Source organism: Lactuca serriola, chromosome 7, assembly GCF_051521515.1.
Source record: "Lactuca serriola cultivar US96UC23 chromosome 7, Lser_US96UC23_V15, whole genome shotgun sequence".
Taxonomy (NCBI): domain Eukaryota; kingdom Viridiplantae; phylum Streptophyta; class Magnoliopsida; order Asterales; family Asteraceae; genus Lactuca; species Lactuca serriola.
Genome location: NC_136414.1, coordinates 139702985 through 139730821, shown reverse-complemented (window position 1 = coordinate 139730821; position 27837 = coordinate 139702985). Strand labels below are relative to the sequence as shown.

The following is a 27837-nucleotide window of genomic DNA, read 5'->3' as shown; positions in this document are numbered from 1 at the left end:
TCTTCCAAGCTCCAATCTCCTCAATAATGAAGTCTCACACGAAGGTTAGGGTTTCTGGAATTCTCAGGGGGATTAGGAGGCTGGAAGAAGGACATAATGCCCTTTAAATATGGTGCAAACCCTAAGATTAGGGTTTTCTCATTCTAGCACCAACTCGTCGATTCTAGCTTCCGACTCGGCGAGTTGGTCACTTGATTCACGATCCAAACCCACTCCGACTCGGCGAGTAAGTGTACCTACTCGTCGAGTCCCTTCCTTTATTTACACTTAGCACCCTTCACTTCTTGTTCCGAACTTAGGATGTTACAATAAGAAGAAGAGAGGGGAAAGAAGGATGAGGTGGCTTGCATGGAGATAAGGGAGACCATGGATTGTTACATGGTGAACAATATGGAGGTGACATCTCCAAAGTCAAACCCCCCCATTTCATTTCTTTTTTTTTGTTAATTGGTGTTGGGCCGAGATTTTGGGCCAAGAAGGTAGGAATGGAATAGTTTGAGCCCATTAAACTTTAGTTAGGATTTTTAGAGCCTAATCATAAAATTTTCGGCCCATTGGGCCTTTAGGGTAGTTCACGGCCCAATAGTATAAAAGAATGGGTTCTAAGGTCCATTAAGGTTAATTGGAGTTGTTATGGCCCAATAAGGCCCATTAGGGTTAGAGTGAATCATTCTAGGCCCAAATGGTCCAAAATGTTATAGATTTGTGAATTGGGTCCATTTAGAATCCAAATAGGGGTTCCAAGCCCAAAATGGTTGAATTGGATGCTTATTGGTCCATTAGGCCCAATAAGGAAATCCTAGTCCAATATGGACTTAAACCGGGATTCTTAGGGTTTTTAGATTCTTTGTTGAACATAAAAAGGTGAATTTAAATGAGCATTGAGTGATATCTACTTAGAGTATAGGTTTTACAATAGTTGAATGATTACACAAGAATAGAATTTCCTAGCTAAAATGCTAGTTGTGACACTCGAACACGTATACGCGCCTATTAAACACTTTTCCCTTTTAACACTTAATGCTAGCAACCAAACGTCCAAACTTCAGATCCAAGCCTTGTGGGACGTCTTAATTCACAAAGTTATTAACTTGGAGCCTTTGTATGGTTTAAAAGAACTCAAACCTAAGATTTAGCATTCTACTTTCACCAAATGAACACAAACACATGCATGGTTGATCCACAACCATCAAGATGCTAACTTATGAAATAGCGACCTAAGAAACATCAAGAGAAGTAACTCCTAACTTTTGGAGTGGAAGAACTCCCACTAGATCTCATTCATGCGACCAAAAGTAACCAAAACTTCATAATACTATATCTAAGCATACAATGAGCAAGTTCCAAGCTTTATACCTCAATGAAATTGGAAATGATGAGTAAAATCTAGATCTAAAAGCTCTCCTTTGATCAAAGCTCCTTCTTCAACACTCTTCTTCCCCAAAGCTCACTAACACACACTAAAACACACACAAAGAGGGTTAAATCTTCTCTAGAAGGGCTAGGGTTTCGAAATGAGGCTCAAAGGCTAGTGGAGGTTGAGAAATAAAGGGATAATGGGTCATAATGTTTTTTAAATAGGCTTCAAGCCCTAAAAATTAGGGTTTGTCCCCTGGGTGTGTATGCCCAACGTACCCCCGATTTTCTGAAAATGGAAAAAATGCCCCCTAAGGACCAAATTTGAAAACCAATTATACATACCAATGATAAAAAAATGAAAAGTACCTTGAATCGGGTGTTACAATGTGTTGTCTTTAAATCCGTGGTAGGCATTAGTGGAGCCAGGGAGGTCCTGAGCCACTACTTCAATTCCGACAATTAGTGTTAAAAAATTGTTTTTCTATTAGGAGCAACGTCTTGAAATATAAGTGTGAGTACTGAGTTAGATTTGTTTTAATTTTTTTTGGGTGTCACCACTACTCGAACTTTCTACGTCCGTCACTGCTTGAAATGTCGATATATCCATACAAGTTGTAGAGGGGAATTAGTATAGTTTTAGTTGTATATAAAGAGAAAAGAAATAACCGAAGATTAATTGATATTTGGCTAATAAGCTGTTGCTTTTTAATACAATATATAAACAATTACAAATTTATAATGGTTAATAATTAAAGAATGAGTTATGAAATTTTTTTAGCAACTAATATATCAATTTTAAATATAAATTGTTAATATATATATATATATATATATATATATATATATATATATATATATATATATATATCAATTAAATTGTTTATTCGGTTTAACCAAAATACAATAATAAAAATTTAAACAAAACAAAACCAAGAGGATGTTTGAGATTGCTTTTAAAATAACTTTTTAACTTTTAGTTATTTCAAAAAATTAAAAAATTCAAAAGATGTCTGAGAATTAAAAAAAAAAAAACTTTTCAAAAGAACTTTTTGGCAAAAAGGAAAAAAAAGTTTTTCAAAATTCATGAAATTATAATTTTTTGTGACTTTTGACCGTTTAAAAAGTAAAAAACATTCAAAATTCAAAAATTAAGAAATATAATCCAAATATTTTTTAAAAATAATTTTGAGCTTTTACTTTTCTTAAAATAACTTAAAAAAAAAAGAACTCCTGTAAAAAAAATTTGATGCGAAAAGTAATCCAAATACCCCCAAATAAAATATATATGTCGTGTAGTACGTTAATACGGTGGTAAAACTATGTCAACAAAACCCGCATACGCGTAGATTCATCCGATTTCACGCAGACACCAAATCTTCTTCTTCGCTGGGCTGCTCCATCGTTCAAAGTGAAGGCGTATACGTACACCGATGCATACACAGAGAGAAACCCATGTTGGATTCAAGATCTAGAGAGAGAATCAAAAGGAGAATGAACTTGTACTCTAGACCGAAGCGGACAGGGCCGAGGCTTGATCGAAGAAACGCAATCAAGAACATCGATTACGACGCGTCTACATCTTCATCATCATTCGACACTCAATCGACTCACCGAACTCGATCACTTGATATTTCATCGCTATCCGATAGAACGAGTTTTCGAATTGGAGGAACCGACGGCGAATTGGACTTGATCTTCAGCACTTTAGGGCTTTCGCCAGAGGATTTCGCGATTCCGACGGCTGCTTGGGAAGCGCATAAATCTTATTCTCCTACGGGAGGTAGCTTACCCCATAGCTCTAGGCTTCGTCATTCTCCTCTGGGTTCGACTAGGGAATCGCCGGAGAGTGATTTCTCCGTGAGTTTTGAAAGTAAAGTTAGCTTTACAGATGACGAAGATGTTAAGTCCGACGGCGAGTGTTCGAGGTCGGCTGAGGTTGGTGAAGCTAGGGTTTTGGCGACAAATGGAATTGCGATTCGTGATGACGTCCGCTTATGTGGGATTGATGAAAACAGGCTTGGAAATGATTGCTCGGAAACAAGCAATGGTGTTGATTTATTAAAATCTCAAAGGGCTAGGGTTTTGGAAGATGGTGGTGATGGTGACACGGATAAAACGCGTGAGAGACGACATCCAGTCTTTGAAAATGGAATCAAAGGTCCACGGCCACCATTACTTGCTCCTCCACCTCCTATGTCACGAGCGATTGTGGATACTATGGATTCGAATTGGGATTTGATTCGAAGTTTTGCTCCTGGAGATAACGAAGACTCAGGATCAGATGAACCAGATAGGGCCATTACCAACGTTGATGCAAACAGGACGACAACATCAAGAATCGATACAACTGGTGTAAGAATCGATACAACTGGTTCAAATACACTGGATGATGAAAACGAGGGCTACTCTAGTGCACCTGCTGAACTTGAATATTCCCTTTCATCCAATGGATCATTCGGCAGTTTTAAAAACTGGCAGAAGGGAGATTTTCTTGGAAGTGGTTCATTTGGCACTGTTTACGAAGGCTTTAACGAGTAAGTTCAGTGGCTATCATCATATAAAGCCTCTGATATCTTACCCATAAATGGAGTTAATTGAGCTTTGCTTCTGTTTACAGGGCTGGGAACTTTTTCGCTGTGAAGGAGGTTTCTTTACTTGATCAAGGTAGTCAGGGAAAACAGAGCATCTTTCAACTTGAACAGGTGATTCATAAATTCTCTTAACATCAAACCCTAAGTTTCTGCACACTAAACAATAACCCCTCTTTCTCTTCCTTCTACTTTTTCAGGAGATATCTTTATTAAGTCAGTTCCATCACGAAAACATAGTCCGATATCTTGGTACAGATACGGTATGCATTTCATTTCATAAAACTTAAAACCCCAAAAATTATATTTTCTTTTTTTCATCAAATCGATACATGGTAATGATTTTCAGGATGATGGGAAACTATATATCTTTCTTGAGCTTGTAACCAAAGGTTCACTAGCAAAACTTTATCAAAAATACGAACTTCGTGATTCCCAAGTTTCAGCATACACCAGACAGATTTTAAGTGGTTTAAATTACCTCCATGAACGAAAGGTTGTTCATAGGTATATACTTTCTTTCATCTTAAATTCTATCACATCATGTATCAAATTTAACTCTTGTATTTCACCTTGTAGGGATATCAAGTGTGCTAATATATTAGTTGATGCAAGTGGATCTGTGAAGCTAGCAGATTTTGGATTAGCAAAAGTGAGTGAAACACACTACTTATCATTTTCTTTTCTACATTAGATTATGAGAACTCATATTCACTGTATATATATAATATTTATATACAGGCAACCACTTTGAATGATATAAAATCTTGCAAAGGGACTCCATATTGGATGGCACCTGAGGTTAGTTTTTCTTCAATTCTCTTAATTGAATGTTTTGAATAAATGACTTATTATGTATTTTGTATCCACAGGTTGTTAATAACAGTAGATCAAATAATGGGTATGGACTTGCAGCTGATATATGGAGCCTTGGATGCACTGTGTTGGAGATGTTAACACGTAAAATTCCATACTCTCACTTGGAAGGGGTAAGTTTGACATTTCACTTATTATTTTCATGTAAATATAAGTTATAGTATTAATATGTTATGATTTGTTAGATGCAAGCACTTTTTAGAATTGGGCGTGGAGAACCTCCTCCAATTCCGAATACATTGTCTCGTGAGGCCCAAGATTTTATACTTGAATGCCTGAAAGTCAACCCGAATGACCGCCCTACTGCCGCCCAACTACTGCAGCATCCTTTTTTGAAGAAATCGGGTTCTGTGAATTCGGTTCTTGCTTCTCCACGTTATAATGGTGTACAGCTGTAGCAGGACAAGACATGACATGAAATGACAGACTGTTCCATTGTGATGTGAGACTGTCTGACTGATGTCAATGAGACAAAAATTGAAAATTGTCTCCATGTGGTTGGCTTCGGCTTGTGAAAAATGTATTGTTAGTTGGGTTAGATTTGTTTTCTGTTTCTGTTTCTGTTTCTGTTTTGATGAATTTTTTTTTTGGGGGTTGTGGTTTGTTTGTTTTCTCTGGCGATGTTGTAAGTTGTATTTAAAGAGGTGGTTGTGGTTTCGGTTTGTTGTAAAGAGTGGCATAAATAGGGGTGTTTGTTACTGTTTGTAGATAGATGTACATAATTTGGACAAATGGGAAAAATCAAAGAAAATTGTTTGATTGATCGATCAATCGGATTTTAAATTGTATATGTAGGGTTGTTTTGGTTCTCATTAGATCATTGAAATGCATTACAATCGGGTAATTCTACGACAGTGGGTGTTATAGTAGATGTAATATCAATGTTAGATTGATGTACATAAATAAATTTTGTCATATTGAATGTCACGATTAAAAGATAAGTGACATAAAGATAAAATTATGGATTATTGGTTGTCTTTTATGACATTAATCCATATAAAATACAATTATACAACTTTTAAAGTTTTAAAGGGATAATGACTTAAAAAAGGTAATTTATTTTTTGATTCGTACACATTTAATCATTGGCTTTTTCTTTTGTCTATATTTTCCCATTAAATTTGTTAAACTGTTCAATGAACATCCTTATGACCTGCTATCGGAGGTATGGCTGGTTTCCGGCGTATTTGACACCTCCGGTCATCTTCTCTAGTGAGTCTCCGGTGTTCATGATTTTTCCGACGAAAATAAACACACATACATACACATCGGATCTATTTCAGATTCAAGGCTTCTATTCCCCTCTCTCTCTTTCTTATATATTTCTCATGAACTCAGGATATGTGATGAACACACACATACATACACATCAAATCGGTGCATGTATGTTGTTCCAAAACCGAGCAAGAACACACACAGATCTGAAAATCACTCCAGTAAACCCAGATCTGGCGTTTGAGCAAGAACACATACACACAAACACTTTTGGAGATCGTTTGATTTTTGCGATGAAGATGAACACACACACATCGTTTTTTGTTCAAGAACACACATCGATTTTTTTCAAGAACTTACACATGCATTCAAAATCGAAATCTAGGAAGAAGATGTTCAAGAACACACATCGATTTCTAGGAAGAAGATGCTCAATCTGGGGTTTGTTTGAGAGCAAGGGAGAAAAACACAGGTTTGATTTTTGTTTTGTGAGCAAAAAGAAAGAGGCTCAATTTTCTACTAGCGAGCAACAAATTTATGCAAACCCTTGAATGGGTTCTTCAATTTTGTTCCAGATTCGAAGAGATAAGAGTTTTTTTCTTTAGATGAACACAAGAACAAACCCTAACCTTCATTTGCATTTTTCCAGATTAGCGGGTTCTTGAATGGCTTCTTCCATTTTGTTATAGATTCAAATGTTTGTGTGTTTGTTCTTCTTCAACTTGTGTTCTCCATCAGTCAAGGTTATTCGTGCGTTCTTCAACAGGGGAAGGTGAGGAGATCGGGTAACGATTAATGTGTATGAACTTGAAATCTTGATGTGTGTTCATGTGTTCTTTAAAAGTGAGTTTGTGTGTTTAAATCTATGAACCACCAGATTTGTGCTTCAACTTGATTTTTGATTTAGATTGAAGATAAAAAAACAAAAATAAAGAACAAAGTTCTGAAAATTTGGAGATGAAGAACAATGTCATCGGAAAAATAATGTTGGTCGGAGACTCGCCGGAAATATGATTGGAGCTACAAATATCGCCAGAGACTGCCTAATATGTCAGAAAACCTACTATATCGGGTCATAAGGATGTTTTTTGAACAGTTAAACAGGTTCAATGAGAAAGTATGGACAAAAAAAAGTCAGTGACTAAATGCGTACGAATAAAAAAATAAATTACCCTTTTAAGTCATTATCCCACTTTTAAACAATGGTAGGGGTATCCACTGGTGATGTCCAAGATATGTAAAGTGTTGATATTCCATATGCACTAAAAGCCATTGACGATGGATGGAAAATACTACTAGGCGAAATGGAGAATGATCAAAGTAAAAAACATATGCTACTTTAATTAGTAGGAAACGAGAGATATGAAAGAAATGTTAGTATGCCCTCATATGAAACGCACATAAGGGTACTTAATGGGAGGCCACACACGACTATTAGAGCCAAAGACGAGGGATGCAAAAAATAAAATTTAGGGACTATTAAAAAATATAACATCTAAACCATATCCACAATTTTTCACATAATACATCTTCACGTATCTTTTAGAAGCTTCTAGAGCATTCTAGAAGATGTTAGAATATTTTAGAAATGTCATAAAAATTCTAGAACTCCTTAAAATATTTTAAAATGTTTCATAATGGACAATTCTTGAATGTTTGGAAAGACCTTGGAAGATTCCATAACATTATAGAATTCTCTAGAATATGGTTGAACTTTCTAGGATTGCTTATAAACATGAGGTGCCTTGAAAATAGTTGTATTGCATGGTAGAACATTTAAAACCTTGTAAAGAACATATACAGATACACATAGTTGTCAGAATACTCCAGAGAAGTCTTTCATATACCAAGTAGCTAGGAGACTCTAGAACCTTTCTATAGTAAGGTGGAAGGTTAGGCTAGCACCTATAAATAAGAGTGTAACTCATTTGGTCCAACCATCAAAGAAGCTCTCAAAGTTCTCTTATTAAGTTCTCAAGCTCTCTTATAAGAGAGAGAAAGAGAGGGGGGGGGTATGGGGTGTTGTGATTTTTCACCAAGACATCTACAAATTAACTCTTGAACATTTTTCTCAAGTACCGAGAAAACAACCCCAAGTAATGTGTACATAATGTTTCGGTCTTCAATTTTCCATTCCAACTACATTATATCAAGGTTCAAAGATTATTTAATGAACGTAACAAGCTAGAGTAACATTCAAAGCCCTAGAACCAAGGTTCTAAAAAGCTCGTTATAGCTTCAAGGCTTGTACTTGACGTCAAACTTTAACAAAATGTTACCTTAAGTCATATATGTATATAAAAAATATATGGAATTGTTAATTATATACACAATTGCAAACTTCTGCCACGCCTTACAAAAGATGTGGCTCACCATGGCTCGTAAAAGCTTGAGGCTTGATATTGTCGTCAAGTTACGTCTAACGTTATTTAGAACCTCTATAACACATGGGAGGTTCAACCAACCAAAAAAATGCACATTTCGTTTCATTTTATGTCCAAGACGTGCAAATTGTTGTTGATTAAGCACATGCATAAAAAGCCATTAACGATGGATGGAAACATTCATAATAGAAATGGAGAGAGAAAATGAATGTAAAACAAATATATAATATGTTAACTTAATAAGGAAGAAGTAAGAGATACAAAATAAATAACATTATTGCCTTCATGTGCAACATACATCAGGGTACTTAATCGAAGGTCGTTTTGAACAAGCCAATATCTTCAAAAAAAAACTTTATATTGTCTCTATGAAATAAATATGCCATATTTTGAACAAGCAATATCAAGGCCTAGGAAATGTTTAAATTTACCAGTCTTTAAGTTTAAATTGCCCATTTAATCGTGACTTTGATCATAGTGATCTCTTATAGAGAGGCTCTAGTTAATCCGATGTCTTCAACGTAGAGTAGTAGTGCAACATAAAAAAAATGTTGTATCAATTGATTTTGGCACGAGTGAGAGGGTGGAATCAAAGTGCAAAGTGGAATATGCTCGACATCTGGATGTTTGTTCACATTGCAAGGTTTTCTTGGATCAGGTGTCTAAGCCCATAACTATAATTGGTATGAACTTGAATTGATAGCAGTACAATCCTTTTGGGTTGCTCTCAAACCTAACAATTGGACATGGTGATTTTTGGAGAGAGATATTGATTTATTATTTGATTAATAAATTGAAATAAATAATTTATTAATATATTATGAGAATAATATATTAATTAGAAATAGTAATATTTAATTAATAATTAATCATAAATTAGTTGGAATTAATTTCGGGATTAATGGAATTAATTAAAAGTGCAGGGTCTAAAGTGCAATTATTCAATAGTTGAACAAAAGGCTCCAGAACCTTCCACCAAGAGGATAGATGGTTTCTAGGGGATAATATATGGTTTTTAGATTATTTCATGTGGATAAATATGGAGCTGGATAATTACCAATTTGGAATATTATTATTATATTCAGATTAGTGTTGTCAAGGGTTTCTGAGCACCACTATACAAAGGACCCTAACCCTAGCATTTTCAGCCACTAACTCTCTTAGAGAGATATCCAAAATTCTAAGTCTTCCCTCTCCTCTCCCCATAATCTCCTTCTTGCTAGCTTGGGTGTGAACCACTAGAGGCATGACATTTGTGGTGCTTGCTTCCAAAGCTTCTACAAGACAAGGATAATTGTTATTTGCTATAATAACAATAAGGTATGTAATCCTAAACCTTTTTATGTCATTTTCAAAAATTGCCTAGGGTTTCTAGGGTTCTTATTTTGATGTTCATAATTATAGGTTCAATAGAGAAAACATAGATCTTGTTTTAGGTTGCATGCACACTTAAGAGTTTTAAGTTTGTTTTGTTATACCTAAAACCCATTAGTGGTATCAGAGCGTTTGGTTTGTTTCCAATTGAATTTGCTATAATTGTTGAATTTGATCAAATTAGGGTTTATGGAAATTAAACCCTAAAAGGCTTAAATTTCGAAACTAGGGTTAGGTTTTGAAATCCTAACCCTCCTTCCCAAGTTTTGAAATTAGGGTTAGGGTTTTAAAACCCTAACATTCCTCCCCAAGAAATTTTGAAAATTAATAAGATTATGGTTTTTCAAATTTTGGTAATTATCATTTTACTTGCCTAAAAGGAGATAATTAAAATTGGATAAATCCTATACCTTATATTTTCAAAAATTTAGAGGGTAAGGATTAGGATTAAATTATTTGATTAATTTAATTAGATAATCCTTATTTGATTTAATATATTTAATTAAATGCTAATTAATAGATAAATATTAAATTATTTGGTTTATTTTTTAAATTAGATTATTTATTAATTTTCAAAATTTAATTATAAACCTAGTATTTTAAAAAACATTAAAATACACCTTATAATATATATAAAATTAAAAGTTTAATAATTACTATACGTATAAAACTAAATCAGTCAAACCGCTAGTACGCCTCATTCACAAAGCTAGTCTATAATGAGGGTATAAGGAAACTGTCTATAAAATGGTAGTTGAATAGTTGTCCACTCTCACCCACCGCTTCCTTGATTAGTGGAGGGTCGTTAGCCGAACGGATTTGATAGGACAATTAATTCTCATTAATAATTATAATGAATTAAGAGTAACTAAACCCTTTTATAAAGAATCCCAATTTTAGTTATTTTAGGAAAAGTATGAATTTGTATGCTAACCCATGAAATTGCACATTACACTTTATAAGTCGTTAGTGGAGTGTGTGTGGTTAACTAACACACTAATAGGGACTAATAAAGAGTTGTAATGAGTATCTCATAAATTATTATTATTGATGGAGCATGTGTGGTTTACCAACACATCAATTGAGATGATAAATGACAATGAGGTTACCAAGCACATTTGCATGGTTATTCACATATTGTTTGTGATTCTCGGTATCCCAGTCACAAACAGAAGAACATAATCTGAGATTAAACATGTCATTGAATAGTTTCAATGAATATCAAAAGATCTAGGAAATTCATCAAAACTTAATTTCCTTTTTAAAATTTTCGTTTTCTATTGGTGGAATTGGTAATCGTCATTTACCTACCTTTATAAAATTTACAATTAGATTACGACATCCCTTTTCTAAGTTGTGAATTATATAATTGGATCCTAGCCTTAATATTTCATTTTTTGGGTTGCTATATTAAGGATTATTATTATCTAACTAAAACATCCTTCGTTTTACAGATGTCTACTCCAAATGATGCTTCTGGTTCCTCCTCCTCCAATGAAAACTTCTCATTGTTGAACATCTACTCAAAGGTGAAACTGGATGGCACCAATTACAACGATTGGATACGCAACATCAAAATGGCCCTTCGTTTCGAGGACAAAGAGTATGTCCTTGAGAAAGAACTAACTGAGATTGACGAAAAGAAGGCCACTCTTTAAGAATTATCCGCCTAGAAGAGGTACTACAATGATGTGACAAAAGTTGCTTGCATCATGGTCTGTGACATCCCCATTTTCACGGCCATAAAAGACTGATTTTTGTTTATGCTTTATGAAAATCAGAGTACCTTTTTTAATAAAAATGTTGCGGAATTTGTTCCCATCAAAACATGATAAATACGTTATGAAAGCATTTCCGAAGAAAAGTATTTTTTATTCCTTTTAAAACCTTGGGAAGTCATCGTCAATACAGAAAGAGAAGTCGAATCACGAGGGACCGAAATGCTCGGGGGATAAGAAGAGAAAGACTCTTGAATCAAGAGAATGGTGCAAGAAATATGAGAGCCCAATGCTCTTATTTATAGTAACTAAATTTTCAAAAACTACCGACCATAATTATTTAATGACTTTATAATTATATAAACGACTAAACACCCTTTCATAATACTATTTTAAATAGATTTAACGATATTTGTACTAAACTAATGTCGAAAGTACTCAACAATAGTCTTATAATGACCGCATCGTCGATACCTTTATAATGATATATACATTTGTATATATATATATATATATATATATATATATATGTATGTATGTATACGTATATATGATTTATACTTTATTTTAATACGTAAATATGCTATTATAATTTATAACTCGTTCATACGAACTCCGTTTTTGACGTTATTTATATCCACGCGTAGGTAGGACCGTACCCTACAACTTTCGTTTAGACTTCGTCAGCTAATTTTGACTTTATTTTTAAAGTTATATTTTTAATAGGCCGGGACAGGAAAAGTCCGTTAAAAACTCATAACTTCTTCATTCGACGTCCGTTTACGTCTGTCTTTTACCGTTGCATTACTATTAATGAGATCTTCGATTCTCTTTTAGGTTGCGTCGGCCAAAAATCGACCGATCTAAAATTCGAATTTCGGGTTGTGCACTGCTATGCCAAATCTTAGAAAAATCATAACTTCCTCACATGAAGTCAGATTTTGACGTTCTTTTATGCACACTCTTGGTTTAACATATACTACGACTTTTGTTTATATTGCTAAGGATATAAATCACTTTATCATAAACTCACGTTTTACGTCACGAAGTGGCGTGCCGGTTTAGCCGTAAAACTTCGACAGGTCATAACTTCTTCGTTATAACTCGGATTATAGCGTTCTTTATATGTACTGAACCCTTGTGACATATATTATTACTTAGTAAAGATTGTTTATTCTAAATATTTTTTTTGTGTAAAAGTCATTTTCGACACTTAGTACCTCTAAATTGGCTAGCCCGGATCTGCGTGTTACAATTATCTCCCCCTTAGGATGATTATGTCCCAGAATCATCAACGAAACATGGTTGTATAATGATTCAATATGTTATCTCTTCATCCCAGGTAATAACTGTAACCTCTATGTTTCTTTGAACGAGTATCTGACTCTTGGACTTCTTGATTGCAGGCGGTGCTTGATCTTGCACCCACACTCTGTCTCGTATCAGACTTTCAATCATGATCTTCCTGTCACAATCTCGACCCTTATTGGAGACTCTTTCTTTTTATTAACAACTTAAGATAAGTTCCTTCCTTCGATTGTCATAATACCGATGGGTCATGTTCTAATGACCTCTCATCGTATGATGCAATGCTTAGTCTCAGGTCTTTTAGAGTAAAATTCCAGTCTTGAAGACAACTTCCTTCATGCTCTAATGTGATATAATCACATTCTAGCATGTAGCCCTTCTAGCTACAAGCTCTTACAACGATCGTGATACTTCTATTGATCGTTTTGATTATCTTTCACTTTAACTGTCTGGCTTAAGTCAGATGCTACATCAAACTTGGTTCTCTAAAGCATGTAACATACTTATCTTAGTTAGACTCAATTTCACAAGACCACTAGGGTCGTAATAACAATCATTTTCTTAGTCATTACCGAAACAATGGTAACTACATACACGAACAAAACGAAATCAATTATTAGCTTCTTGGTAACCTTGTGACTTTCCCTGATCCAAGTGCGAGTCATGTGCTTCCGGTAGTATAGGCCTCTACTACTTTTCACACCTACTCATACTCGTCCCAAGTATTGTCTCGCAGTTCTCCAAGTCATTATCACAAAAAAAAAATAACACATACAAATGTGTCCAAACAATCATATAATTTTCCCTAGACTCTACTAGGACTTCTTCCATGCGTATCTTTAATCATCAATTCCACTTCAACTTGGTTGGTGATGGAATTGTCAGACGATGAGGTAACTTTATGGATTATACCAAAAATCTTTTTTTTTGCTATTCGAATGTGTACTTCTCCCGTACTAGACGTATTATTTATTAGACGCATTCTAAAGGCAAGATATCACTCTTACGATATCTTCCAATAGGTACCATTCAGTATCGTAAGCCTTCTCATTTCCTCCATTTACTCAGTTCACTACGAGTGTTCACCATGATGTTCTGCCCACCAAAGCAATCGTTTGGTGTATCGAGACGAGAATATAAATAAAGGAAGGTTTAGACGCGTATTCATCCTTATTACTTCGAAAAATTACATGTCAGTTCTAATATCGTAATTAAATGTTTAGAAATCTGAACACATAAAGTTTCCAGATCCGGTCGGCAACAGACCATAAATCCGATCAAACGATAGCATCATAAAGCATCGGAAATCATTTAGCACATAAAAGCAATTTAGGCATCTTCCCTAAATGAGCTAGTGCTTGTGTCTATTCAAGTGTACTTCCTAAAATATGTTAGACACACTCCTCACGATCATCACTTAGCATTCTAAGTTTAAGTCTAGAAATAAATCCTTATTCCTAGTTCGCTTAAACTAATGCTCTGATACCAACTGTGACATCCCTATTTTCACGGCCAGAAAAGACCGGTTTTTGTTTATGCTTTATAAAAATTAGAGTACCTCTTTTAATAAAAATGTTGCGGAATTTGTTCCCATAAAAACATGATAAATACGTTATGAAAGCATTTCCGAAGAAATGTATTTTTATTCCTTTTAAAACCTTGGGATGTCATCGTCAATATAGAAACATAAGCATAAACAGAACTTACATTCATTTACACTAGTGATCTACATCTCTTTTAAATCTCTCAGTGTAAAGTAGCTTCGTATCGACACCTATGATACAAATAAACTTGAGTGGGTCAGGTTGGGAAGCCTGGTGAGTACATAGGGTTTTCAACCCTCAATAATATAATTATGATGTTTAAACATCAAACAATCAACCTAATTACCTGTCCCCATTATCTTACTCTTAAGGGTCTACTCTAAGAGTCATCTATCATGCATTCGTTTATTCCGAAGTCCCTTGCTTCCAGGGTTTATAAGACAGACAATAAGTCCATAGATGCCAATGCTCATTCGTAAAGCACTAAGTCCATAGCTGCTATAGTTCATTCATCGGGTACTTAATCCATAACTACCAATGTTTATCTAGTAGGTACTAAGTCCATAGCTACCAACGTTATCTATCAGGTACTAAGTCCATAGCTACCAACGTTTATTTAATAGACACTAAGTCCATAGCTGCCGATGTTATTTATTAGGCACTAAGTCTATAGTTGCCTATGTTCACTTATAGCATCTTTCATCTCTCATCATTCATCTGCCCATGTTCTACTCAACATATTCGTAGATATAAAATACATATATAATTTAAATCATTTAAAACATGTATAAAATCGTTCATCCAACATAGATAACAAGTATACAGGTTATATGCACACATAGCACGTAATTTATATAATATAATTCAAATTTATGTGTAAGATGAAAGTAACTATGCACTCACTTGATAAGGTGGTGATACCGAACTCAGACAGCGGTTCGCTTCTATTAATTTATTTTCTTTTGAAGAAACGTAACATTATTACCACTAGATTTTAGTCTAATATTTACCGTGACTAATTATTATTATTATTATTATTATTATTATTATTATTATTATTATTATTATTATTATTATTATTATTATATAAGCGTTTAAACAATATTTTTCAACCACTATGTATAGACAGGGGCCAGACATAAAACACCGGAGGGCTGGACCATTTTGGCATATAGCACTTCTGAAATCCAAAAACCCTATGCGGCCCTTTAAACTAGATTCCCCGTACCGCAAGTAGTTAAAAAGATATTATAATGACACTTATATAAGTCATAATAATAGCTCAAATATTTATTATAAGTTCATAATAACAATACTAATTTTAAATATAAACTATATTTAAAATAGGGTAAACATAACTTACTTACAAAGGGGTTTTAGCTAGGAGCCGAGCTCTGCAAGGGCAGAACTTCGTCGTTGAATCCTTCTAAGAAAGATTCGTGCAGTGGTTCAGCACTCACCTTACTATACTAAAACTACAGAAAGAGAAGTCGAATCACGAGGGACCAAAATGTTCGGGGGATAAGAAGAGAAAGACTCTTGAATCAAGAGAATGGTGCAAGAAATATGAGAGCCCAAGACTCTTATTTATAGTAACTGAATTTTCAAAAACTACCCTCCATAATTACTTAATGACCTTATAGTTGTATAAACGACTAAACACCCTTTCATAATACTATTTTAAATATATTTAACGATATTTGTACTAAAGTAATGTGGAAAGTACTCAACAATAGTCTTATAATGACCGCATCGTCGATACCTTTCTAATGATATATACATTTGTATATATATATATATATATATATATATATATATATATATATATATATATATATATATATATGTATGTATACATATATATGATTTATACTTTTTTTTAATACGTAAATATGCTATTATAATTTATAACTCATTCATACGAACTTTGTTTTTGACGTTCTTTATATCCACGCGTAGGCAGGACCGTACCCTACAACTTTCGTTTAGACTCCGTCGGCTAATTTTGATTTTTTTTTTAAATTTATATTTTTAATAGGCCGGGACATGAAAAGTCCGTTAAAAATTCATAACTTCTTCATTCGACGTCCGTTTTTGTCTGTCTTTTTACCGTTGTGCTACTATTAATGAGATCTTCGATTCTCGTTTAGGTTGTGTTGGCCAAAAATCGGCCGATCTAAAATTCGAATTTCGGGTAATGCAATGCTATGCCAAATCTTAGAAAAATCATAACTTCCTCATACGAAGTCTGATTTTGACGTTCTTTTTATGCACACTCTCAGTTTAACGTATACATACGAGTTTTGTTTAGATCGTTAAGGCTAGAAAGCACTTTATCATAAACTCACTTTTTACGTCACGAAGTGGCGTGCCGGTTTAGCCGTAAAACTTCGACAGGTCATAACTTCTTCGTTATAACTCGGATTACAGCGTTCTTTATATGTACATAAACCTTGTGACATATATTATTACTTAGTTAAGACTATTTATTATAAATATTTTTTTGTCTAAAAGTTGTTTTCAACACTTATTACCTCTTAATTGACTAGCCCGGATCTGCGAGCGTTACATGGTTGCCACGATGACCCCTAAGTTGCAAAGATTCTATGAGGATTACTGGCCGTATGATATGAACAAGGACCTTGTGGAGAAGTACCACAAGCGAGTTCGTCAAGAGAAATACTAGGTGGTAAAGTCCATCATGGCGTGCAAAATGAAAGCGGGAAAATCTGTCTGTGGCCACGTATAAAAAATGAAACGTTACATGGAGCGCCTTGTTAGGATTATTGTGTATTTTGATGAGGATTTGGCGATTGACATAGTCTTGAACTCCTTACCATGTTGTTATGATCTGTTCGTCTTGACCTATCATTTGAACAACAGTGAGACCTCCTTTGCTTAATTACACAACCTCCTGCAGACAGCTGAAGCAGGTATGAAGGGAAAAAGTATTGCCTCCACTTCTTCTAGTGCTCCCGTCCTAGCCATTGGACAAGGAAAGTGTAAAAATAGGAAAGGTCCTCCCAAGCAAAACTGGAAGGGAAAGTCTCATGTAGGGTCATCCAGTAGTGGCCCTAAAGGAAAGTCCAGTTCTGATCACCCACCCTCTTCTGATCCCAAAGAGGCTATTTGCTTCTACTACAACGACAATGGGCATTGGAAACGAAGCTGCCTGAAGTATCTGCAAGATATCAAAGATGGCAAGGTGAAGCCAACTTCTTTAGGTATATACACTATTTTATCTAATAACTCATCATCTTCTCGTTCTTGGGGTCCTTGATACAGGATGTGGATTTCACATTTGTTCTGATTTGTAGGGGCTAATAAGAAGTGAGGAGGTGGAGCATGGTAAAATGAACCTGATCATGGGGAATAGGCGATCTTCACCTATTACTAAGATTGGAGTTTATAGCCTAGTGCTTAGTGATGGTGTTAGTTTAAATTTAATAAATTGTTGCTACTCATCAGAAATGACACGAAATATTATTTCTTTTCATGCATTGTGCAGACAAGGTTTCAAATATTCTTTTAATGATTTGAATTGTTCAATTTTTGCTTATAAAATGGAATTTTATATTTTGAAGCTTTACCTTGTGATGGTGTGTATGAAACTGTGATGCGTGTAGACAATTTAGGCAATAGTGTATTTCAAATTGATTCGTCTAATGTTATAGACAAAGCATGCTTGTGGCATTTTCGTCTTGAACACGTTAACAAGAAACGAATCACCCATTTCCAAAAGGATGGAGTGTTGGAATCATTTGACCTAAGGTCGGATGATGCATGAGAATCTTGGCTTTTGGGTAAGATGACAAAGTCACCTTTCACTGGATCTTGTGAAAGAGGTGAAGGTTTGTCGGACCTCATACACACAAATGTGTGTGGGCCTTTCAGATCTACCACAAGGGATGCAAATCGATTTTATGTGACATTTACTGATGATTCTTAATCGAGCATAAGTCAGAAACCTTTGAAAAGTTCAAAGAGTTTAAACATGAAGTCGAGAATCAATTGGGAAGGAAGATAAATATGCTTTGATTAGATAGAGGTAGAGAGTATCTTAGCATCGATTTCCACAAATACCTTAAGGAATGTGGAATAGTTTCACAATTGACCCGACCTAGGACACCGCAACTTAATGGTGTGGCTGAGAGGCTCAATCGAACCTTGTTGGACTTGGTTCGTTCCATGATGAGTCGATATTCTCTTCCAATTTTGTTATGGGATATTCCTTAGAGACTGCCACTCATATTCTTAGTCTTTTCCCAACTAAGAAGGTTGACAAAACACCTCACGAGATGTGGACAGGGAAGGTTCCCTCATTAGCACACATCAAGGTTTGGGATTGTGAAGATTTCATTAGACAAGAGACTCATGACAAGATTGAACCTTGAAGTGAGAGATGTATTTTCATCAGCTACCCACAGAAGTCCTTTGGATATTTGTTCTACAGAACTAGTGAGAATGTGCTCTTTGTCGCACGAAGATGAGTCTTTCGCAAGATAGAGCTCATATGCAAAGAGGACAATGGGAGTACCATTGACCTTGAAGAGATTCCAGAATCAAATGATGAAGGAACCTCTGAAGATGCTAAGGTTCAACCATAGGAAGAGATTTCAGTTGAACCAGTTGACAATTCATTACCTCTTAGCATTCCAGTAGAGTTAGAATGCCTCCTGAGTTCTATGGATTCCATATTACTACAGATGGTGATAAGTTTATCAGTGATAGTACACTTGTAACATCCCGATGTTAAGGTAATTTCAATTTTAACCCTATGTATGGATAAATATAACATTTTAGTCCTTGATTATATGAAAGAGTACAAAATGGCCCATAGTGGCATTTTAGTAATTTTGGACAAAGGGTAGTATGTTGGGTGTATGTTGTGTACACGGAGCGTACTAGGGTTGAACCTAGTACGCTGGGTGTACACCATGTACGCAGGGTGTACGTAATGAAACCTCAAACCCAATTTTTTAGGTTTTGGTCCATATATAAGCATCATCAACTCTTCATTCCCTGTTCCCCCTTCAGCCTCCAACCTTCATTTCGTCCTTTGAAACTCTAATCCCATGTATGTGATCATTTGAGCTCAAAAGTGTGTGTTTTTGGTGCTTTTGAAGCATTTTCAAGAAAGAAGCATCATATTGGGAGATCAAGGCCTTCTAGATCCAGGAACACCTCACCTTCAAGATCCATTTTAAGCTATAAAGTCATGAAATTGATGATTCTATGCATATATCTAAGTTATCCATGGAGTTTGTGTCATTTTGGTCCTATTATTTGGGTATTTGGAGTATGAACTACTCTAACCCCTTTAAGTTGTCCTTTTAATCACTTTGAGGTGTTTAGAAGCATAAAAATGCAGTCTTGATCATACCTTTCCTTCCATGCATGTGTTTTGAGGTCTTAATGGGTTAAGTGGTTGAGGTTTTTGATGTTAAGGCCTTTTTCGCATGGTTGGATACCATGATCCGTGGCAGTAGCTTTATATCTGTCGATCTTGGTCGTGGTTGCTCGGGCATGAGGTTGGGTATGTGCGGAAAGTACGGATATGTGTGGAAGGTAGTATTGGGCTCGTACTACTAAAAGCACAGGATCCATACTCGAATTGAGGAGAGTTTTTGGGATTCTAAAGACCGGTCAGGAGAGATTAGCATGGTTGGATACCATGATCCGTGGCAGTAGCTTTGTATCTGTTGATCTTGATTGTGGTTGCTCGGGCATGAGGTTGGGTCTGGTAATGGTTCGCCCCCATCAGCAGTATTGGTTTAGATTGATTGGTGCATACATTGTTGAGTTTGTTAGATTTGAGGTCTCGAGGGTTTTGCTCAAGACCATGCATTTGAGTCACAAGGCTCAAGGATGGATCGACCGTTATGATCGGTTTGGGGATTACAGATGAAAGTAGAATGGTTGATTGATGGTTGGTATGTCGCTATCTATGGTGGGGACCTTGCCCTTTTAGTTTCCGAGTTCATGGAAGAAGTGAGTAGGCTTGTGAGCTTCAAGGTTGGGAGGTAAGCCCAACTTTTTGGATATAGTGTCTAAGTCCATAACTATATTTGGTATGTACTTGACCCGACCTGGCATGGTCCATTTGGGTTACACTTCACCCGAACAATTTATGGATAATCTTTTGAGAATAGTACAAATTATGATTTATTAATATATTATAAGTTCTAATATATTAATATAAGATCATATTATTTAATTAGTATTGATCTATAATTAATCTAGGATTAATTTAGAGATCAAAGATATTACTAATTAAATATGGGCTTCTATATTTATATAGTGTGGACTAATGCTTATTTGGAATGGGCTAGGCTTGCATGGAAAGTCCATGGATACTCCATGGAGCTTTAACCCATGGATCTCATGGAAATGAAGAGACATGGGTATTAGGGTTTACATGGATGTAACCCTAATCCACCACACTATATAAAGTAGGCTTTGGTTCTTGAAATAGACTAGTGGACACTAGTTGAGTGAGAAAAACAAGAGGGCCAATTTCAAGATAGTAGTGACTATTCTCTCAAAGTTCCAAGTTTGTGGTGATTTGTGATTTCCATTTGAGGCATCCACACTATTGGTGCTAGGCTCTAAAACTCCAAGGAATCAACTACAACTACAAGGCAAGTATTTCTACTAGCTTTATTTGATTCAAGTTCCCCATGCCATGCTAGTTAGGACATGAACCTTGGAAAAATAATTATTTGCATATATCTTAGACAAACATAGATCCAAGGTTTATTAGGGTTGCATGTACACTTAGGAAGTGTTAGAATGCTCAAAATCCATCAGTGGTATCAGAGCCTAGGCTTGTTTGTTTGATACTTGATGCAAATAGTGGAAAAAGTCGAAAAACTTGTTGTCTGCCCGATGAACTCGCCGAGTCCATGGGGGGACTCGCCGAGTTCATGTGTATCTTCAACCTACTCGCCGAGTAGGTTCATGCACTCGGCGAGTAGGAGCCACAGAGTGCAGATTTTCGACTTTAGTTGCTGGAAATGGACTAGAAACATTACCCTAAACTGTTTTGGTACTTGAAAACTTGTTTTAGATGATGTAATGTCTTTGCTAATCCATTTACAACAACTTGTTATCAAAATTACAAAGTTTTATGTGTAATTTTTGATTCATGAAAGTGTTCATATTCATGTTCTTGATCTTATGATGTTTATATGATCATAGGAATTATTTGTAACCTATGTGGTAGATTAATTCATGATCATTATGTGTTTTAATGGAGTCCATAACTTGTCCTCAAGTTATGGAAATCCAAAAATCACTTGAATTAAAACCATTAAAAGAACACAAGAGTTAGAAAAATGAAGAGTCTTCATTTTTATTACTCTATTAAACTCATAAGTTACAAGAAATGAAAAGTTTTGAAAGTTTACAAAACTTGCCCTCAAGTTTTGGAACAAGTAAAGTCATATTAAAAACTTTAGTTCCAACCCTTAGAATTTTAAAAGTTAAAATTCAACCCTTATACTTATAATATTATAAGTTAATAATATATATGTATAAGATTAAAGTCGTCTTACTGCTAGTACGCCTCATTCACGAAGTCGGTCTATAAGGTGGGTATAAGGTTGTTGCCTATAAAATGGCAACTTAATGGGTGTCCACTCTCACCCACCGCTTGCTTGACTGGTGGAGGGTCGTTAGCCGAACGGGTAAGACAAGGACTTATAAATTCTCATTAAAAGTATGATGAATATTATAAAGTAACTAAATGTTTTATTAAATTCCCAATCTTAGTTACTTTAGGAAAAATGTGAATAAGGTGCTAATCCATGAAATTACACTTTACACTTTGTCTAAGTCGTTAGTGGAGCGTGTGTGGTTAACCGGAACACTAACTTGGACTTAACAAGGTAGGTAAAGGGTGACTTAATATTTATCATAGTATCGATGGAGCGTGTGTGGTTAACCAGCACATCGATTGAGGGGTAATTTATTAAGGGTACCAAGTAATTTGCATGGTTACTTCACACCTCGTTTTGTGATCCTCGGCATCCCAGTCACAAAACTTGGAGGGCACACTCGATATTGAAACATGTCTTTGAAAAGTTCATTGAATCTCAAAAGAATCTAGGAGTTTCTAAAAACCAAATTAAATATTTTTAATATTTCGACTTTGGTGGAAATTGGTGAATCGTCATTCACCTACCTTTCAAATATGTTATTACTTAGATTACGACATACCTCTTCTAAGTATAATATATTGTGATTGGGTCCTATCCTTAATATTACATTTGGGTGTTTTATTAAGGACTATCTCAATATCTAAACTAATTCTTTCTTTCTTCTCTTACAATATGTCTGCAAACAATGCTGCTTCTGGCTCTAATCCTAGTGGATCCTTTTCTCTTATGAACTTGTGTGGGAAAGTCACTTTTGATGGATCCAACTTTAATGAATGGATCAGAAACATCATAATGATTACTCGCTACGAGGACAAGGAATATGTCCTCGATAAGGAGCTTAAGGAGATTGATGAGACAGTTGCTACTCCTCAAGAGATCGCTGAGTTTAGGGCACATGAAAGGGATGCCACCAAAGTGGCATGCATCATGATGGCCACTATGACCGCGGATCTCCAAAAATCCTATGAAGATTTCTACCCCTATGAGATGCACCAAGACTTGATGGAAAGATACCATCAAAGTGCTCGTCAAGAGAGGTATGAAATCATCTCCTCCATGATAACAACTCGCATGAAGGATGGTGAACCCATCACGGGCCACATGCAGAAAATGCAAAGATTTGTGGACCGTTTGTTGAAGCTTAATGTGAACTACCCCGAGGAGCTATCAATAGATATTATTTTGCACTCCTTACCTTCATGTTATGATCAATTCCGCATGACATACCACTTGAACAAGGAAGAGGTCACTCTCAGCAAACTTCAAGGACTCTTAAAGACCGTGGAAAGTGGTCTTAAGGGTAAGGCGGTTGTTACTATTCCTACTCCTACCAACTCCGCCCCTGTCTTGGCAATCAGAAAAATGGACGAGGGAAGAAGAGAAAGAGTTCTTCGAAGGGTACCAAGGTTAGGACCCTTGATGGCTCTTTTTCAAGTGGAACCAAGAAAGGTTTCATCACTCCTTCTTCTGACCCAAAAGAGGCTGAATGCTTCTATTGCCATGAAAAGGCACATTGGAAGCGGAACTGCCCAAAGTACCAGCAAGATGTGAAGGATGGGAAAGTTAAACCCAACCATGCAGGTATTTACACTATCTTATCGAATAACTCACCCCATTCTAATTCTTGGGTCTTTGATACCGGTTGTGGTATTCATATCTGTTCTGATTTACAGGGACTAAGAAGAAGTGAGGATGTGGAGCAAGGAAGAATAAACTTGATCATGGGAAACAGGAAAGCTTCACCTGTCACCAAGATTGGAGTTTATACTTTATCGCTAAGTAGTGGGTTTAGTTTAGATTTGAATAAGTGTTGTTATTCGCCAGAAATGGCAAGAAATATTATTTCCTTTCATGCATTGTATAAACAAGGTTTCACTTTTTCATTTGATAATGAAGTTGGTTCAATTAATGCTTTCTTTAATAATGTTCTTTATTTTAAAGCATTACCTTGTGATGGCGTGTATGAAACAGTATCCGTGGTTGATAACTTAGGAAATAATGTATTGTGTATTGATTCTGTTAATAATAATAACTTGGATAAAGCATCATTATGGCATTGTCGTCTTGGACATATAAGCAAGAAACGCATAGGCCAACTCCAAAAAGATGGATTCTTGGAGTCGTTTGACCTAAAGTCAGATGATAGTTGTGAATCATGCTTACTTGGAAAAATAACAAAGACACCCTTCACAGGCTCTTGTGAGAGGGGTGAAGGTTTGTTGGACCTTGTACACACGGATGTGTGTGGACCATTCAAACATGCCACAAGGGATGCTAATCGTTATTATTTGACTTTTACTGATGATTACAATAGATATGGATATGGCTAATTAATCAAGCTTAAGTTAGAGACTTTCGAAAGGTTTAAGGAATTTAAACAGGAAGTCGAGAATCAATTGGGTAGGAACATTAAGATGCTTCGATCCGATCGAGGTGGTGAGTATCTTAGTTCGGAGTTCCTCGACTATCTTAGGGAATGTGGGATTGTCTCATAATTGACACCTCCCAGGACACCACAGTTGAATGGTGTAGCTGAGAGGCGTAATCGAACCTTGTTGGATATGGTTCGTTCCATGATGAGTCGAGCTTTGCTACCAATCTCATTTTAGGGATATGCCTTAGAGACTGCCGCCCATATTCTTAATCTAGTCCCTACAAAGAAAGTTGCCAAAACTCATCACGAGATGTGGACTGGTAAAGTACCCAACCTAGACCACATCAAGATTTGGGGTTACGAGGCTTTTGTGAGGCGCGAGACTCATGATAAGCTAGAACTCCGAAGCGAGAGGTGTATTTTCATCGGCTACCCACAAAGATCCTTTGGTTACCTCTTCTACAGACCTAGTGATAATGTGGTCTTTGTAGCAAGAAGAGGAGTCTTTCGAGAGAGAGAGAGAGAGAGAGAGAGAGAGAGAGTTTATAAGCCAAGGAGACAGTGGGAGGCAAATTGATCTTGAAGAAATTCAAGAGTCAAGCGGTGAAGGAACTTCAAACCCTAGCCCTCAACTTGAGGAGGAAACTCCTGTTGAGCCAATTGACGAGTCTGTACCTTCGAGGCGTTCCACGAGAGTTTGGAATGCACCTGAGCATTACTATGGTTTCCATATTACTGCGAAAGGTGAGACACTTATTAGTGATGAGACACTAGTAGGTCTGGATGAACCTAACAGCTACACGGAAGCCATGGCAGGCCCTGAGTCTGCTAAATGGAAAGAGGCTATGGATAGCGAGATACAATCCATGTATGACAATCAAGTTTGGAACTTGGTTGAGAATGTACCAGGTCGTAAGACTGTAGGGTGCAAATGGATCTTCAAGAAGAAGACCGACATGGATGGTAATGTACACACTTATAAGGCTCGACTGGTTGCAAAGGGCTTCTCTCAAATTCATGGAGTGGATTATGATGAGACCTTTTCTCCAGTAGCCAATATTAAATCTATTAGGGTTATGTTAGCCATAGCTGCATTTCATGACTATAAAATTTGGAAAATGGATGTCAAAACCGCTTTCCTTAATGGAAAGTTGACTAAAGATGTTTACATGAGTCAGCCAGAAGGTTTTGGCAGCAACGAGTACCCTAATAGAGTGTGTAAGCTTGAGAAATCCATTTATGGATTAAAGCAAGCACCTCGTAGATGGAATCTTTGCTTCGATGAAAAGGTCAAGGAATTTGGCTTTTCTAGGAGTGAAGATGAGTCTTGTGTGTATGTCAAGGCTAGTGGGAGTATAGTCAGCTTTTTGGTGTTGTATGTGGATGACATACTACTCATAGGAAGTGACATCCCAACTCTACAGGAAGTTAAGTCCTGGCTTGGGAAGTGTTTCGCTATGAAGGACCTTGGTGAAGCTGCCTATATCCTAGGGATAAGGATTTTGAGAAACATGAGTAAAAGACTAATTGGACTTAGTCAAAACACCTATGTGGGCAAAGTGTTGAAAAGATTCAACATGCATAACTCCAAGAAAGGTGAGTTACCCATTCAGAGTAATGCTAGATTGAGTAAGACACAAAGCCCTAGTACTGAGGCTGAGATAGCAGAAATGAGTCGACTACCTTATGCTTCAGCTGTAGGATCGATCATGTATGCTATGACGTGTACTCGACCTGATGTAGCCTTTGCTTTGAGCATGGTTAGTAGGTATCAGGGGAACTCTGGCAAGGCACACTGGAGTGCGGTAAAGAATATCCTCAAGTACCTGCGAAGGACTAAGGACTGGGTCCTTACCCTTGGTGGGAGTGATGACTTGAGAGTTGTAGGGTATAGTGATGCTAGCTTCCAAACTGATAGGGATAATTTCCGCTCTCAGTCGGGCTGGGTCTTTACCTTAAACGGAGGAGCAATCACTTGGAAGAGTTCCAAGCAGGAGACAGTGGCTGATTCCACTTGTGAATCAGAGTATATAGCAGCAAGCGATGCAGCAAAGGAGGCTATATGGCTAAAGAACTTCATCGGAGACCTTGGAGTTGTACCAGCTATAAAAGAGCCAATGGAGATTTTCTGTGACAGCAATAGTGCGGTTGCCTTAGCCAAGGAACCAAGAGATCATGGGAGATCCAGACACATTGACAGAAAATATCACTTCATCAGACATCGAATAGAAGAAGGAATCCTCGTGGCAAAGAGGGTATCATCGGATGAGAACCCAGCAGATCCCCTCACGAAGGGACTGAGTAGGGTTAAGCATCTCCAGCATGCTCGGAGCATAGGGCTGAAGGATGATATAAGTTTTAGTAGTTAGATAAATTATGAAATTTGTAAAGTGTAATTGACATTAGATGATGAATAAAAGGTGTTTTATCTATGAGTAAAGTGTTGCTATCTCTTGTCGATCGTTTACCATATTTCGTTTGCATGTTTTGACTTCCAGAATAATTATGTTTGGTATATCATATTTTTCAAACCTCCACAGTCGGTCATATGTCGGAAGTAGGTATGAATCAAGACTGTCATGATTGGTTGCAGAGGTCTAAGGTGTTGGACATGGCTACAACAATCATGAGTGCTCATAAGTTCTGAGCATTGGACTCAACCCATGTTCACTGGAATCACTTCATGGAATTTTATCTCGAGTGATCGTGAGACGGTAATATCATATAAGTCTTCAAACCTAGAGATATGATTTGTTACTTACGAGTTGGTTATGCATTGATTGTACGAAAACGCATTGGTAACTCGATGTTATAAAACGTGCCTTTGTGTATAATTCAATGAGTGGTAGAACAAACATATGAGTCGAAGTTTATCTGTTCCTTCTAGGATTAGAAGTGATATCTGGGCCCCTTGATGATTTTGTTTTGACCTATGTACCGGGCCCGGTCAGAACTAAATTGATGTGTTCAGTTAAGTTCTATGTCAAACAAATCGGAAATCGGGAAACAAATGCTGGACAATAAGTAAGACCATGTTCCATGTATTTGTCCGGCTGATATCCAGAACAGAGGATTATATGATCACTTATCTAAAATGGCGTGTTCTAGTTCAACAGAGTTTAAAGAGCTACGATTGCTGATCGGTTCCTGAAGTCATACTTGCAACTATAGTTATTAGACTTATCCAAGTGGGAGACTGTTGGATATAGTGTCTAAGTCCATAACTATATTTGGTATGTACTTGACCCGACCCGGCATGGTCCATTTAGGTTGCACTTCACCCGAACAATTTATGGATAATCTTTTGAGAATAGTACAAGTTATGATTTATTAATATATTATAAGTTCTAATATATTAATATAAGATCATATTATTTAATTAGTATTGATCTATAATTAATCTAGGATTAATTTAGAGATCAAAGATATTACTAAT

The 27837-nt window shown here is 36.2% G+C and overlaps 1 protein-coding gene and 1 long non-coding RNA gene across 2 annotated transcripts; both read left to right on the top strand.

The window, feature by feature from the left end:
- The first annotated feature begins 2673 nt into the window (after positions 1-2673).
- On the top strand, positions 2674-5594 carry LOC145061537 (mitogen-activated protein kinase kinase kinase 1-like). Its single transcript, XM_079009049.1, has 8 exons — positions 2674-3893; positions 3977-4061; positions 4148-4210; positions 4297-4454; positions 4527-4599; positions 4689-4748; positions 4820-4936; positions 5009-5594. Exons 1-8 carry the CDS (start codon positions 2812-2814, stop codon positions 5219-5221), a joined length of 1851 nt encoding a protein of 616 aa, XP_078865175.1. The 5' UTR covers positions 2674-2811; the 3' UTR covers positions 5222-5594.
- A 279-nt stretch (positions 5595-5873) lies between these two features.
- LOC145065039 (uncharacterized) lies at positions 5874-6902 on the top strand. The gene is made up of 2 exons (XR_013688209.1): positions 5874-6510; positions 6688-6902. It is a non-coding gene; the product is annotated as an uncharacterized LOC145065039 (long non-coding RNA).
- The last annotated feature ends 20935 nt before the right edge of the window (positions 6903-27837 follow it).